The 16,953-nt window shown below is 49.7% G+C and overlaps 1 protein-coding gene across 1 annotated transcript; it reads right to left on the reverse strand.

The window, feature by feature from the left end:
- Nucleotides 1–4,166: 4,166 nt before the first annotated feature.
- On the reverse strand, nt 4,167–16,729 carry LOC119459738 (snake venom metalloprotease inhibitor 02A10-like). Its single transcript, XM_037721367.2, has 3 exons — nt 16,545–16,729; nt 9,811–9,960; nt 4,167–4,439 (listed from the first exon to the last, which is right to left on the reverse strand). Exons 1-3 carry the CDS (start codon nt 16,614–16,616, stop codon nt 4,191–4,193), a joined length of 471 nt encoding a protein of 156 aa, XP_037577295.1. The 5' UTR covers nt 16,617–16,729; the 3' UTR covers nt 4,167–4,190.
- Nucleotides 16,730–16,953: the final 224 nt, after the last annotated feature.

The following is a 16,953-nucleotide window of genomic DNA, read 5'->3' on the forward strand; positions in this document are numbered from 1 at the left end:
ATTTCACCTCCATTGACGTCATACGGAACCTCACGGCGACGGCAGACGGCGACGACGGCGACGCCGACGGCAGAAATCTGCTTTGGAGTGTCCATATAATTGCTATCGCAATAAAACGCGCGTTCTGCATCCGTGCTCCCTTAAGGGCTGCAGAAGTAGGCGTCTCTTTCCTCCTTTACAATCACCATATATGTAGAACAAACGTGCCTTCTTCCGACGCGCGAAAGGCCATGGCGGGGAGGGGGGGAGGGGGATGGAAGGGAGGCGACGTTTAGCTGCGGCATCAAGTGCCTATTTATATCAGAGGCTCCGGCAACAGTCACCAACGCCGTACGCATTTTGTGCGAACGCGGGCAAAACGCCGACGGCGTCCGACAACAGTTCTGCGTGTTGCCGGTGATGCTGCATGTCCAAGGGTATAGACCTGATAAAGCTACTATCATTACTCCGTATAGCTCTCTACAAATTTGCTATCGCAATTGATGCTTCGCCTTTCAGATGAAACTGCGACAACTTTTTTAAGCTGCACGCAGTAACCTGACCAGTTAAAACATGGTACGAAGATAGGGGTTTATTTGTTCCGTGGGGTACTCACTGTTTATTATTGCGATAGCAATTATATGGACACTTCAACCGGATTTCTGCCGTCGGCGTCACCGTCGCCGTCGCCGTCGCCGTGAGGTTCCCTATAGATAAAATCTTCGCCGCGCGCCGTATGCCCGAGCGGAAGCGTGCGGGGACGCGCGCTATCACGGAGAGCGAACGCACTCATCTCCCACGCGCAAGCAAGGAAGCAGGAAGCCAGCGCCGGAGGGAGCGGGGGGGGGGGGGGGGGAGGTGCTTCTACTCTGCCAGCAACCGCGCTCGTCGCTCGTCCGCACCGTATCTTACCTCCACACGGCTCTGACCTTTATGCGCCGTGAATTCGCCGCTCAGTTTCCGTTGAAGCGATAGACCGCACGTACCTACGCCCGCTGCGGCGTATGCTTGCTGCCAGCGTTTTGACAGTCATTGTCTGCAATCATTCAGTGTGATCTATTCGTGTTTGTTTGTGCGCGCTCACACCACACTTGTTCATTCAGTTAGTAATAGTCGGGCCACATTTTCCAACGCACGCTACACATGCAATGCTGCCCGGATCGGCAGTGCAGCGCTACAGGTGTGTCCCTTCGCACGCGCTGCCCACGGGAAGCGCTTCTCATCAACACCACCGTTTCACACGCGCCTTCTCGTGGTCATCGAGTCTCTCTTCATGTCGGTCTACTTACGCCGCAGCACACCTGCTTACTTAATCAGCTCATGTTTACTACAATTCATATTGCTACCAAAGCCGCTCACCTTACTTTGTATGACATTGCTGTGTGGCTATCGCATTCATTGCTTCGCCCTTAGGGCGAAACTGTGACATTTTATGCAACAAACCAGGGAAAATTGATCACGTGTTTTTAGATTGCTGGAAAGGGTTGTTTTTTCCGGGACATTTTACAGAGGAGGAGGAAATAACTTTATTGAGTCCTGAGGAACCCCTCCCCACCCACTCTTTGTTTAGTGGTCGGCAGGGGTCGTGGGCCGCACCCACGTTGGGACGGGAAGCCCATGAGCCTCCGCCCTTTCGTGAGCCCTCTGGACAGCCCGGAGCTGGGTCTGGTGCTTGTCGCTTTGCAGGGCGTCCTCCCAGTCTTCTTCTTTACGGAACATGGTGCCGCTTAACGCGGAGCATTGCCAAAGCATGTGCGCTAGCGAGCAGTATGATTCGCCACAATCCGGACATTGCGGCTCTACACCTGGTGAATAAAGGCTCAGTCTGCCTCTCGAGGGGAACGACCCTGTCTGAAGCATTCTGAATATCGATGACTGTGGTCTATTGAGTTTAGCGTGGGGGAGCGGGAAGGCCCTCCTCGACAGCTGATAGTGCGTTGTTATTTCGTTGAAGGTGAGCAGCGGGTCTCGGTGCTCCCCTCCCTCCCCGCCACTTCGCTCGCCACGATCGCCGCGGTGCGTGAGTCATCGCGCGCGGTCGTGCGCCAGCTCGTTGGCGTTGGAAAAGTCGGGGTGCACGTCGGCCCCCATGTGGGCCGGAAACCATTTGACGATGTGACGACCCGCGGCTCCCTCGTTGCCGAGGACGGCCGCCGCTTCCCGCGATATGGAGCCCGAGGCGAATGCTCTGGCCGCCGATCGCGAATCGGTGAACACGTAAGGACGTTCGGGGTCCCTCATTACCATGGCTATTGCCACCTGTTCGACCACTTCGGACGTTACCCCCTTGACCGATGCCGCGTTAATGATCGTCCCATCCCAGCGTATCGAGACGGCTGCGTACCGGTCGCTGCGCCCATACTGGGCCGCGTCTACAAATGCCGCCAGTCCCGGGCAGTTGGAGGTCGATTTCAGTAGTGCTCGGGCCCTCGCCTTTCGGCGCCCCTCGTTGAATTGCGGGTGGACGTTTCTCGGAAGCGGTTCTAACCTTGAAAGTGCCCCTGATCGCCGCTGCTGAGCGCGACCTTGCGTGCGTTGCACTCTGCCTGTGCATTTATGCCTGCTTCTTCTAGGATGCGTCTGCAGGCCTGGTGGTCGACAGCCGCACGACCTGTGCCTTGGTGTGTGCTTCGATGATTTCTGCTAGCGAGTTGTGGACCCCTAACTGATCTAGCCGCTCTGTGCTTGTAGTGATCGGAAGACCTAGCACCCTTTTGATGCTCTTGCGCATCAGGGTCTCTATCTTAGCCGCGTCTCTCTTGGTCCATTTTAGCGCCGAGGCTACGTAATTTACGTGACTCATGAGGAAGGCGTTCTCCAGCGATATTTCACCATAACTGAATTTGTTGCTTCATTTTAATGCGATAGCAATTAAAAAATAAAAGTTAAAATAAATACTGCTCAAATAAAAAAAACTGCTCCAGTCAGGTAGACTACTCCCTCCCTGATAGTGAGATTATATTTGGATCAAGAAAACAGCGATGCTGTTTATTTAGGAATACCATCGTTTCTCTGCGAGAGGGAAACCGCCGCTTCGCGTTGGCGCTCGGCACCGCGGCTTCCGCCGCGGCACGGGGGCTCAAACGCGAGCAGTATCCGCTTGTTTACACCACCACAGTTCACCGAGATCAAAAGCCTTCATGCCACACCACCACTACTGCAAGCATTTCCGCCACTAGAACAAACACTACAATAATAAAGCGCGGCTTGCGTGGGCTAGACACCGCCAGACATTCAACGCGCCCTAAACGATTCGCTCCCTACGCACGTAGGAGCTTCGATCGCCAAGGTCGCTGCCCCCGGTCCCGGAGATAAGTGAGCCGCGCTTAGTAACTAGCAGCCGCCGCGCCAGACCAGTTCCTCAAAAGTCCCTAAGCGATTATGTCCCTAGGCACCTAGGAGCTACACGATTGCAATGACAACACCTGTTAAGCGGAAGTCACGTGACCCGAAGTGCCACGCCCCCGCGGTACCTACTAGCAATTGTTTAGTCGCGGTGCGTTCTGCTCTTGCGGCTGCTGCTGACGGAGCTCGTATCTTGAAAGCGATCTGCTATGTGGCCGAAGTGTGCGCCCGCGCGGCCTCGTCTCCAAAATGATCTGCCATGGGTACAAAGTGCCCGAGTCGAGTGACGGTAGCTTCGTATGCGCTGTGCTTTCGCCGTTCGCGTTGAAGCGAGACGAAAGACAGCGCGAAGGTCAAACTCCATCGTTTTGACGAGTTTCCGTGGTCATTGAGCGAGATGTATCCATGTTTACCTGTGAGCACGCCACACCGTGCTTGTTTATTTAGTTAGTAAGCGAATATTTACAACTTATAGCGGCCGATAAAACTGTTATCCTTACTTCGTATAGCTGTCCACGAATTCGCTATCGCAATTGATGCTTGGCCTTTCGGGTGAAACAGCAACATTTTTTTTTACTCCTTTCGTTGCATATGTGTAAACTGCGGATTTCTTGGCTTTTATGGTTTGTAGTGTTTCCTTCAATTGCATTTATTTTTGCTGGCACATCTAAGCCAACATTGTATATTATTGTATTGTTTCCGTTTGTAATCATCAATAAGTTCCTCTGCCTGCCGCTGCAAGGCTCCACAAATTGCTGCCTGCAATGTTTTCCTTATATTCCCCATAAGTTGTATGTTTATGGAAATACAGGCAATTCAACATACAACCAAAGCTTTTTTTTTTTTTTTGATGCGGACCCTCCCGTTTATTGTTCATTTTCTGCTGCTGCTGCTTCGCCTGCTGCTGCTGCTGCTGCTGCTGCTGCTGCTAGGCTGCCTGTCCTCCTGATGCATAGGCTGCTACTGCTGCTGCTAGGCGTTCCTGCCTGCTGCTGCTGCGGCGTCAGCGGCGGTCTTTTTTGCTGCTGCGTCGGCGTCGGCGGCAGTCTTTTTTGCTGCTGCGTCGGCGTCGGCCGCTGTCTTGGCGGCGGCCTCAGAGGGGGCGTCTCTCTTACCTAGAAACCGGTTACACGTCACATGGCGAAGAACGTACATCTGTCTGCGTACACCTCTCCTCGTCACAGGTCTCGGCAAACGCCAATTGAACATCGACCTCGTCCACGTTACATGACAGCGTCAACGTCTCAGAGTGTGCAGTTGCATGAAATTCTGTCGGCATTCCGGCATTGCGCGTGAGAGGTGTAGCGCAAACATAAACATTACACTACTAAAATAACCCACCGTGGTGGCTTAGCTGCTACGGCACTGCTCTGCTAAGCACCAGGACTCCGAATGAAATCACGGCCTCGGCGGTCGCATTCTGATAGGGGCGAATTGCGAACACGCTCTCGTGCCGTGCATTGCGTGCACGTTAAAGATTCCCTCAGGTGGTTCAAATTTCCGGAGTCCCCCAATACGGCGGCCTCATAGTGGGATACTGCTTTTGGCATGTAAAACCTCAGTACATAGATATATGTTTAAGCATGATCGGAATTTTGACCTGTGGGGTGCATAAACTTAAACATTGCGTTGCAAACATTGCACGTTGTATGAGCTGAACATAAGGACAATTGCACACTCAGTATATATATTTACGGAATTTCATTATTCGCTTCACGTAGATTCAAACGAGTGCGTTGAATCTGTATAATATAAATGCTTTTTAGTGAATGACGATGCTCACAGCGGGATATGACTGACCACATCGGGTTTTAACAAGACCATAGAACGCATTTCGCAAATAACTTAAATTTCAGCGCTGTTAAGCCATCGATACCTCAGTACTGCTAAGGGAATTGAGTAAGTTTTTGCCAGATGAGCCTTTCGTCAAAGCCATCGGTAGAGACAGCTGAAGCAACTGAAGTGTCAGCTGGATAGCAAAATCTCTGTAAATCCCGCAGTCACGCCATCCGGTTATTAGGCCGATTAAAAGCTTCAGCTCTACCAAACCCTTGTAGCACCCGCCGTGGTTGCTCCGTGAACATGGTGTTGGGCTGCTGAGCACGAGGTCACGGGATCGAATCCCGGCGATGGCGGCCGCATTTCGATGGGGGCGAAATGCGAAAACACCCGTGTACTTAGATTTAGGTGTACGTTAAATAACCCCAGGGGGTCCAAATTTCCGGAGTCCCCCAATACGGCGCGCCTCATAATCAGATCGTGGTTTTGCCACGCAAAACCCCATAATTTATACTTTTAACCCTTGTAGCGAGAACCTGTGCCAACCTGATGTGTGGTTTCCATTAGAATTATTTTCCTATTTTAGCGCTTTTCAGCGGTCCGAGCGGCGCTGCACCTTCACTATCCCAGGGACTGACTGCTTATGAAGTGTGAGTGATAAACACAGAATATAATCAAGCATACCGGAAACCTTGAATTATACTGGCCAATCCGTTCTGCCAGTCCCCGCGTCCTGTTTACCACCCGTACACTCCATTCACTCATGAAACATGATGGAATATAAATAAATGTATGAAGTGAAATAATTTTATTCCAAAGCGCTGCACACTCCGCTGAGAAGAACCTCAAGAGTGAAGGATTATGCTCCTTGAGTTTTTATAGCAAGCCCTCATGATTGCGAAGTAATTAAGTACTAAATTTTGTCAAGTCAAAAATGTCGCGTTTTTTATTGCGATAGTAACCGTGTGGGTACTCCAAGTGCATTTTTGCCGTCGCCGTCGCCGTGATATTCCGTATAAAGTCCAAGGACAATAACACTGTCGCCGCGCGCCCTAAGTTGTATGTGCGAGTCAAAGCGTCCGAGGGTGAGCCGACCATCGCGGCTCAATGTCGCGCGCGCTAGGGAGGCAAGCGGGGAGCAAACGCGCCGTCTCCCGTCGCGCGCAAGGCGCCGGGTGAGGGAGGGAGGTATGGGCGTCGTACTTCGGCAGCAACAGAGTATGGCCCGGGCGCACGGGCGTTATCGCGAATGCGATCTGCTTGGAGGGCACAGCCATGGCGGGCCAACAGCTCGAAGCTTTGCGTGTGCAGTGTTCTCGCTGCTCGGTTTGCGGTGAAGCGATAAACAGCGCGAAGGTCACTTCACTCGCTGCTGTCGACGCGCATCCTCACGCCAGCGTTTTGACAGCGGGTATCCGCAGTCGTCAAGTGTGAAGTGTTCATGTTTGCCTGTGCGCGCTGACACCGTGCTCATTAATTTAATAAGGAAGGGAATGTTTACAAATTTATACGGCTTATAAAACTGCTATCCTCATTTGGTATGGTTGTCTGTTAGTTTACTATTGCAATCGATTCTTCACCTTTCGGGCGAAACAGCGACTTTTTTCGTAAAGATAATATAACCACTGGCTCAACGCTCATGCACGGCAAAAGCCATGCATCGCATGGCATGACTCAAAGCTATGCAAAGGAAAAATTGTCTGTAATATGTTGTTTATACATTTAGGAAAGGCGAGTCAAAAGTGGTTGACACCGACGAATCGTCTTGGGCGCACTAATGGTTTGTTCTTCAACTGCACTACCTTCGAGATCGGCCCACACATGTATACTGCGCCATCTATGAGATCGGTCGATATTTTTCTTTGTGTAAACCCAAACTTCATGTTCCAGTCCTAGGCGCGCATAGTTTGAACGAACGCATCTGGGTTTAATTTGTCTTTTCCTGCTTATTTCCAACGTTCATCTTGATAACCTTTTTCTTCTCTTACGTGCACTAGAGGGCCTGAAATCATTTAAATAATGAGACGAAAGTGACTGAATACTCAGATGAAATCGACCTGAACCTCAAATCGACCTGAACTCTACAAGGAAGCCCTTGTCTTCAAACTTATTCCTTTGTCATCGTTAAGGGAACGCGACAGGTCGAGTATTCCGTCAAGAATGGTGTCGGATTCAGCCAAGTGGACGTGTTTAGGAAAAATGAACGCACTGAATAGAAATGGAGTTCAGTGAACACTCTGTACGCAGAGCGTTCACTTTTTTTTACCTAATATCCGTAGTTTCTTTCTTGCAACCATATGCAAAACAGGCGAAAAGAAGTCCCGTACAAAAATGTGTGCACAGTGGCTCATGAGGATATGCGGCACGTACATATCGGCAGTGTCAGATTCTGGGGATGCATCCACGATCATAGAGCATGACTGGTCGGGGCGATGCTTAAGCGATCGCCACAGTAGAGAGTAGCGAGGGGCAACATTGCAGGATCCAAGCAGACCTCGTGTAACCCCTTGAGCAATACGAAGAAGAGTAGGCAAGTTGCCTTCAAGGGACAACAGTGGCTAAGCAAACGCGCCCCGAACTAAAGCGCTTAATGTGACTAAATATACGACGGGAAAGCTACTTGTCACATATCAACCTATGTTGCGTTCTAATCGACAGATCACGATTAGTCGTTGCCTACAAACAAATTCACTGTTTCATCTCAGGCTGTTTATAACTTTACATACTAACGAGAGCGTGGTAAAATGTCAAATCCCGTAATTGGTATTTCAAATAAGGCAATGAACCTTCGTAAAGCGGGTGGCCGCCATTGCAGCCGGCGAAGGGCTTTCTCGCTAAAGTTTTCTGATGATTCGATGTAAGCTTCTTCGGACACTAGTGCTATAAATGATGACTAACACCAGCTAAACGTTGCACACAAAAATATCGGCGAGCCTCTAAAGGTTTGCCCTTAGGTTACATTGTTGATGGTGCATGCCTACGAATAGTGTGGCATTATTATCATCGTCAACGTATGGTTATGTCCACTTGGCAGTCCTTCCATTCGCTAACATTGACTCCAACCTAATAGCGGAATTGATTAGCCCGACGTTTCGGAGCCAATTAGGCTCCGAAGGAAGAGAATGCATCCTTGTTTGTATGTCCATGGCCTTGCAGACACGACGCAGGGAAGAAAGGACCCCCCACTCTAGGTCACCAGCACCAAAACACTTGTCCCCTTCCCCCCCCCCCCCCCTCAGCCAATCATCAACGGCATTCCCGCGAGTAAAGCGCCCCCAGCATCGGTCAGCCCAGCCGACCAGCAACGTCGCAGCCGCCCCCCTCCCCCCCTCCCCCACCTACCGCCTTTTTCGTCTGTCAAGAAGAGGTGCCCTGTCAAGTGTCTCCCCACCTTGAGCTCTCTCCCCGTCCTCTCCTTTCTTACGATGGACCTATTAAAAGTGGCAAACCACCACCTCCGAAGCATACCCCATGAAGAAGGAGCGGAATTGGCTCCGAAACGTCGGGCTAATAAATTTCCTTATTTGGTTGGAGTCAATCTTTAACTCTTAATCAATTTTTCCCAACCAGAAAGGTGATTCTGTTGAAATGCTTAACTTCAAACCTCTTTCGCGCACACATTACTTCAAGGGTTACGAACGCAAGTCACTCATATCTCCATCAGGGCACGCTTATGCGGCTCCAAAATGTTCCTCTCTGTGCTGCCCTATCAAGTGTTATCTTACGAACCATTTTATCGGGCAGTAATGAGTTGCGCTGGAAATTAACTGCTGAAAAACGACAGTCTCGATTATTCCGACGCCCGCTTCTAGGAGGAGGTGATGTCGCTGCAGCACTCGGCACCAGAGGAGTGGCAATTTAGCCGCGTTCTGATGCCTGCCAAGGAAGCCACTAATTGAAACACGGCAAGTTGCCAGATTGCTGCAGACGCGAATAAAGTTAAATGGGTCATATGCGAAACACAGTTACTCTTTCTTGCTTTGTTTCGTTGTTCTTTTCTTCGTCATTTATATACCATCGAATATGCGAATGCCTCAAAAGTGACTGCTTGCACATCATTTGCTCAAGGCTATTATGACATTCTGTTCTCAGTACAGTGTTTAACGGAAACCAGTCTGATTAGAAAGGAACAAAACTGAAATAAAACGTACACTCACACAATAAAATAAATATATTCTCCATCGCACTCTGGTTCACAATCCAAAAAGTATCATTGTTAACAAAGGGCCCATGTGGGCCCCAGAACGCGGAATCAATAATATATGGCGTATTTCTTTGTTATGGTATTTATCTCTATTTCAATAACAACTAGGATGACAGCACCGCGTAATTTCAGTTACTCACTGGCAATGAATCATGTTTGTTCTCTACTCAACACCGGGTATTACTCAATAAGATGTGAAACTCGTTAGAGCTTCAAATAACTTCATGGCAACGCAAGAAATGGTTCATATAAACGCAAAGTTCATTTCTGTATGAGTCGGGACTGTAGTTCATAAATGCGCGGATGTCTAAATCTAACTGCTCGAGCGTTTCTTTCCTCCTTTTTTTTTCTCGTTGCCACCCCATCGAAATGCGGTCACCGTGGCCTGGTTGGAAGTTGCGACCTAGAGCTGAGCATCAGAACATAATACCCACTCGGCTACCCCGTGCGGGTTCTGCCTGGCATCTAAAGAGAGCAAACAAAAGCCGTGACGTCGTCCTTACCACGGGTTCCTTCCATCCTGCCTGCTGCTGCTGCGGCGTCGGCGGCGGTCTTTTTTGCTGCTGCGTCGGCGTCGGCGGCAGTCTTTTTTGCTGCTGCGTCGGCGTCGGCCGCTGTCTTGGCGGCGGCCTCGGCGGGGGTTTCTCTCTTACCTACAAACCGGTTACACGTCACATGGCGTAGAACGAACATCTGTCTGCGTACACCTCTCCTCGCCACACCTCTCGGCAAACGCCAATTGAACATCGACCTCGTCCACGTGACCTTACTGCGTCAGCGTCTCAGAGTGTGCAGTTGCATGAAATTCTGTCGGCATTCCGGCATTGCGTGTGATAGGTGCAGCAGAAACATAAACATTACATGACTAAGATACCCGCCGTGGTGGCTTAGCTGCTATGGCACTGCTCTTCTAAGCACCAGGACTGCGGTGACCCGCAGCGTTGTCTGAACAACCCAAGCAGACACTCTCCTCGTTTATAGGAGGTCACTTTTGTTCGCTTTCAAAAGCAATAACATTGTTTACATTCAGCGGTTTTTCTTATCTAATTGGCTGACAAGAGGCAAGGAGCACGCTCTAGTGGAGAGGGGCATTCTATGGGACCGAGCCAGCACAGTGAAAATAGATAACCGCATGAAGAGGGTGGTGCCGGCTTCTCCGATTGGTCCGCTTCGCCTTACTTAGGTTGCGGTGGCTGGTCGAAAATCGCGGCGGCATGCAACGGAAGGATAAGGATGCTGCTAAAATGGATCCTCAGCAAGGAAGCGTTGGCAGAGCGAAGTCGTATGCATGCCGAAAGTGCTCGATAACGTTTTACTGCCACGCAAAAAGGTTTATCATGCGCAAGTAAATACATGCTCACAGGCAGGTGCGAGTAGCGGGGACCTGAGCTATTGGCGGGCCGCCATCTTCAATACCTTTCGGAACGGGGCAGTCTGTGGCTATTCAGAGAATGTTTCTGTTTTGGTCGGCATATTAATGCATTTTTTTCGCGTACACGTCACTTTGAAGTGATGAGTTGTCCCGGTTTTGTGAGGTCACGTGACAGACAGGCGAAGTGGGCGTAGCCAGAAAACATTGGACTAACAGCAGAGGGCTAATGGTGAAAGGCGTCGAATGAGAAATTATTATTTTTCTTTTGTATGGTTTAATCATGCATAATCAGTGTGTACACGTTATATCAGATGAGGAGCTATCGCGGTTTTCGTGACGTCGCGTGACAGACGGGCGAAGTTGGGAGTGGTCCGAAAATATTTTGACCAATCGTGGAGGCTGATTGCAGAAATTGGAGTCAATACAGTTTGGAATCAATTTACGTTATTGCGCCTCAGGATACCAAAATACTTGTAAATCCCGCGGTCGTGACATCCGGTTAGGAGGCCGATTAAAAGCTTCAGCTCTAACAAACCCTTCTAGCGAGAACCTGTGCCAACCTAATGTGAGGTTCCCATTAGAATTCTTTTCCTATTTTAGCGCTTTTCAGTGGTCCGAGCAGCGCTACACCTTCACTATCCCAGGTACTCACTAGTTATGAACTGTCAGTGATAAACAAAGAATATAAGCAAGCATAAGGAAACCTGAAATTACACCGGCCAATCCGTTCAGCCAATCCCCCCGTCCGGTTTACCACCCGTACACTTCCTTCCTTCATGAAACATGACGGATTATCAGGTGAATCATCAGGTGAAATAATGTTATTCCAAAGCGCTGCACACTCCGTTGAGAAGAACGTCAAGGCTGAAGGATTATGCTCCTTGTGTATTTTATACCAAGCTGTTACGATGTGGTTCGGGGAGAACGCTTAGTTCTGTCAGTCAGAGACGCCTTCGAGGGCAGCAAGGAAGGAATTGCAACAATCACGGCACGCAGTTGGCCGACCAGCCGTTATCGGAAGAAAGAATTCTGCAACATCGACGTGACTCAACATCGCATCAGAAGGCCGTGCAAGCGCTCCTGCGGTTCGTGAATTCCACTGGCCTGTGTGAACGTCTTTGATTGGAACGCCTCCCTTGTTACCTATGCCTGTGTCTTTTGTGTGTGTGTGTGTCTTTTTCGCTCTCTCTCTCTTTGCACTCTCTTCAACCCCTTTATCCCCCACCCCAGCGTAGGGTAGCAAACCGGAAACTGACTTCTGGTTAACCTCCCTGCCTTTCCTCTCTCGCTTGCTCTCTCTCACGGCACGCAAATGTATATTCAAACAAACACAAAATGTACGTACAAGGACACCGGGCATGGGGGCAAGCGAGACCAAGCGTCCCTACCAAGCGTTCAGAGCGACAACCACCGCGCACTCACAGTTCGGCTGGTGTTGCGTCGCGCGATGAGCGGCACCTGCGGAGACGGCAGATGAGACCTCGCGGGCTCTGGTTCGTCAGTAGGCTAGTTGACGGGAGCGCAAGTTCAACAAGCTGCAAGAGCGGAGACAGCCGGCCAGCTCCCGCAGACCAGCCGACCAACGAACCAAAGTCCACGAGGTCTCATCTTCCGTCTCCGCTGGTGCCGTGCGAGGCTCTCCGCGCGAGGCTTTGGATGGGAAGTTGCGCATTGAAGACCTGCGTGCGCAGTGGAAATTGGATAATGCAGGCGTCGAGGCCGAGACCAGACCGATAAACTAGAGCAATAAGTCTTGAATTATGAGCTTCCCCTCAACGCAACGCAACGACAAAGCTCAAAAGGCTCTAGTCACTGTCAGGATTTGGCCGTGTCGCCGTTCATTGAATGTGTTCGTCCTGCCGAGCTCTGCGTTGAGCTCACAGATGCAAAGGACAACCAAACTCCATGTGGTGTCTCCTCATCAAGTTTTGCATACTTGTGAGCAGCACACTGATTTGGGCTTCAGAGTCCAGAACACTCAGCATGTGGTTGCAGACCACAGCTTGCCTGGTGCTAAGGAATGCACTAATATCAGGAAGAATGGCTGCAGACAGAATATCATGACAGCTTTTAAAATTTCTTGGATGGTTTCCTCTGCGCAGATGAAGTGCTTAGAATCTGAAAAAATTGCAGCCGCGTCGGAAGCTTGTCTGGAAGGTCAACAGGCCAATAGTGTTCTCCGAAATACCCTGGCGTCAAAAATCAACAACGGTCATGCATACCATTCGAAACATTCTGTGAGAACAACGTAAAAGAGAATTTAACTCTTACAGTTCTCAGAACAATGCCATCAGAAGACATACACATTCGGGACAGGTGTTGATCGGCGCTTCTTACAGAGAGAGGCGCCGCAGTGTCAGCCTATATGGTGTGCCAATGCCCACCGAAAATTCGTAAGGTACAAGAAAAATGTGGGTTCCCTGGGGAGTTGTGTTGTCTTAAGCAAACGCATTTATGCTGTCATGTGTGACGCGTGTTTCGCAAACATTCTTTGTGCTGTTTGGACTTGCCGTTCGATGTTAATGTTGTTCCTGCTTCTGTCACTACTACACTCCGGTGTATTGCTGTATGTAACATCACCAAGATAACTACCGCATGTTTTGTTGCAATTATATGGACACTCCAAGCGGATTTCTGCCGTCGGCGTCGCCGTGAGGTTCCGTATAGCAGTCCAACGGCGATGAAATCGTCGCCGCGCGCCGTGTGCTGTATGTGCGCGAGGGACGCGCACATTCACGGGGAGCGAGCGCATGGCGGAGAGCAAACGCGGCTTCTTCCGTCGCGCGAAAGGCCTTGGGGGGACGGGAGGGAGGGAGGGTAGGCAACATTTAGCTGTGGTACAAAATGCTTATGTATATAAAGACGTTGCGAGGTGAGAAAGTGGTAAAAACTTCCGACGCTGCTCGACAAGTGTCCCGTTCAGATCTCGTCGAAAACCTCCAAGCCATCCCCAGGGGCACTGGCAACAATCACCAACGCCGCGCGCGTTCGATGCGAACGCGGCCAAAACGCCGACGGCGTCGACAACAGTTCCGCGCGTTGCTGGCGCTGCTGCATGTCCAAGTTTATACAGCTGATAAAACTACTTACGTTACTCCGTATAGGTCTCTATTAATTTGCTATCGCAATTCATGCTTCGCCTTTCGGGTGAAACTGCGACATTTTTCTGTATGGAATGAAAATTTCGCCTCTTTAAATTTATGACGAGTATCATGTTGTGCTCCGACGGGATTTTCCTGAATACTTAACCGTTACATTAGCCATGAACTTTGTGTGTGCAAACTGCCAAGTCCTGTGAGCCTTGTAAATGATCTGTGTCACCAGTCACCAGTTATATGCACTTTATGGACCGGGTTGTAAAGAAAGCATAGCTGCTAAGACTACTCGAGTGATTTGAGTGCACACAAGTGATTGTCGCATGCAGCCCTCAGAGGAAGTGTTTCATACTCAAAACACTTCTTGAAATGGGGGCTAATGTGGTGAAATGCCAAGGGACGCATCATGGACGACGACGAAAAGGCGTCGAAAACAAGGAAGCACGTGCACCGTTGACATGGACGACAACTGGCTGCACGTGTACTCATGGCGCAGCAACATAAGTAAAGAAAACATCTAAGAATGAGCGAGCGCCACACAAGAGCGCTCATCGAATCGGCGAACAACGCGTGGCTGAAGCACCCCACAGTATAGATGAAGAGCCACGTCGGAAAGGCAGACAGGGCTGACTGGCGAAGGAAGGAAGACGGGTAGGCTTGGGTCGAACGTCAACGTGGTGAAGGGCTTCCTCCCTAAAGGTTTCATACGATGCGATGTAAGCTTCTTCGGACACAAGTGCTTTAAGTGATTACTTTAACATGAGTTAAACGTTACGCACGAAAATATTGGCGGGCCTCTAAAGGTTTGCTCTTAGGTGACATTGTTGATGATGTGCTTCCAAGCAGTCTGGAAATATTATCATCATCAGAGTATTGTTATGTCCAGTGCAGGGCGAAGACCTGTGCCAGATATTTCAATTACCCCTGCATTGCGTCAGCTTAGGCCATCCTATGCCTGCAAATTTCCTAAATTCATCGCATCACCTAATTTTCTGTACTTTTCGAATGCGTTTTTCCTCTCCTGGCGCCCATTCCGCAACACCTAATAGACCGAAGGTTATCGTTTCATCGTATTTCATCACCTGCCCAGTTCTATTACTTCCTTTTAATGCCAACTGGAGCATCGGCTACCCCCGTTTGCTAGCTAATCATTAGCGCTGTCTTATTATCTCCTAAAATTGCGCCGATTGTGTTTCGTTCCATCGTTTCTTGCGCGGTCCTTAACTTCGTCTTCGAGTAATTTCATTAAGCTTCAAGTCCCTGCATCATGAATTAATGTCAGTAGAAAGCAATGACTGCGCACTTCTCTGTTCAAGGGAACAGTGAGTGTTGAGAACAGTGAATATAGATCTGCCAAAGCGTTTGCCTGTAGACACGCTTACGTCTAAGAGCACAGTGACGACAGCATGATTCTGAAAGCATGCTTTACGCCCCCGTCAGAGCAGAACAGCAGAGCTAAGTTCGCAGCTTACGCGTGTCAGCGGCGCAGACCGCTACAGTTACCACCAGCAGGACTACGAGGCACTTCTTTGGAGATGTTCATCTTCGCCTTCCTTCCAACAACAATTGGGACGACAACACCGCTGCTCGCGTTTTTTCTTCGGTCACCAAGGCCTTGCGGATGTAGCAGATCGGCCACGCAGTTATTAAAAAAATGGCAATCTTTTTCGGCACACACTGCTGCAAGGGTGGCGAATGGAAGTCACTCATATCTCCCTAAAGTCACGCTACGTTTCTCTCTCTGCTGCCCTATCGAGCTTTATTTTACGAAACATCTCATCGTGCAGTAAGGAGTTACGCTAGCAATGTACTGCTGATACGCGATAGTCTCGAATATTGCGCTGCCCTCTTCTAGGACGAGGCGACGTTGCTCCAGGACTCGGCATCAGACTAGTGGCAATTTGGCCACGTTCTGATGCCTACGAAGGAAGCCACTAATTGTAACACGGCAAGTTGCGACATTGCTGCAGACGCGAATAAAGGTAAATGGGTCATATGCGAAACGCAGTTACTCTTTCTTGCTTTGTTTCGTTGTTCTTTTCTTCTTCATCTTTATACCATCGGATATGCGAATGCCTCAAATATGGCTGCTTGCAGATCATTTGCTCAAAGCTATAATTACATTCTGTTCTCAGTACAGTGTTGAACGGAAACCGGTCTGATGAGGAAGGAACAAAACTGAACTAAAACGTACATTCACAAAATAAAATAACATATATTCTCAATTGCACTCTTGTTCACAATCCAAAACATCTCTTTGTAATCAAAGGGCCAATATGGGCCCCAGAACATCGAAACAATATCATATGCTATATTTATTTGCTGTGGTGTTCAGTTCTATTTGAATGCCAACTAGGATAACAGCACCGTTTATCTTCAGTTACTCGCTGGCAATCAATAATTTATGATTTCTAGTCAACACCGGATATTTCGACATACTACTGATTACATTCAACAAGAAGTGAAACTCCTTAGAGCTACATGTATCTTCATGGCAACGCAAGAAATGGTTCATATGAACGCAAAATTAATTTCTGTGTGAGTCGGGACTGTTACTAGTTCATAAATGCGCGGATGTCTAAATGTAGCTGCTGGAGCGTTTTTCCCCCTTTTTTGTCTCGTCGGCGCACCATCGAAGTGCGGTCGCCGTGGCCTGGTTGGAAGTTGGGACCTAGAGCTCAGCAGCTGAACGCCCTACCCACTGGGCTACCAGTGCGGTTTCTGCCTCCCGTCGAAACAGAGCAAACAAAAGCCGTGACGTCGTCCTTACCACGGGCTCCTTCCGTCCTAGGTGCTGCTGCTGCGCGGCCGGCGGCTGTCTTGGCTGCTGCTTCTGCGGCATCGGCTGCTGTCTTGTCTGCTGCTAATTTTGCGTCGGCGGCTGTCTTGGCCGCAGCCTCGGCGGGGGTTTCTCTCTTACCTATAAAACGGTTACACGTCAAATGACGTAGAACATACATCTGTCTGCGTACTCCTGTCCTCGTCACACGTCTCGACAAACGCCAATTGAACATCGGCCTCGTCCACGTGACCTTACTGCGTCAACGTCTCAGAATGTGCAGTTGCATGAAATTCTGTCAGCATTCCGGCATTCCGTGCGAGAGGTGTAGCAGAAAGATAAACATTACATGGCTAAAATAACCCGCCGTGGTGGCTTAGCTTCTATTGCACTCCACTGC

This window comes from Dermacentor silvarum, chromosome 7 (assembly GCF_013339745.2).
Source record: "Dermacentor silvarum isolate Dsil-2018 chromosome 7, BIME_Dsil_1.4, whole genome shotgun sequence".
Classification (NCBI taxonomy): Eukaryota; Metazoa; Arthropoda; class Arachnida; order Ixodida; family Ixodidae; genus Dermacentor; species Dermacentor silvarum.

Excerpts from the sequence above, each read along its gene's own strand:
- LOC119459738 (XM_037721367.2), bottom strand. The coding sequence starts at position 16,616 with ATGCCGCAGAAGCAGCAGCCAAGACAGCCGCCGGCCGCGCAGCAGCAG. Across the intron at positions 9,961-16,544 it reads TAGGACGGAAGGAGCCCGTG|GTAAGAGAGAAACCCCCGCC; the intron begins GTAAGGACGACG and ends ACCGGTTTGTAG. Across the intron at positions 4,440-9,810 it reads CAGGATGGAAGGAACCCGTG|GTAAGAGAGACGCCCCCTCT; the intron begins GTAAGGACGACG and ends ACCGGTTTCTAG.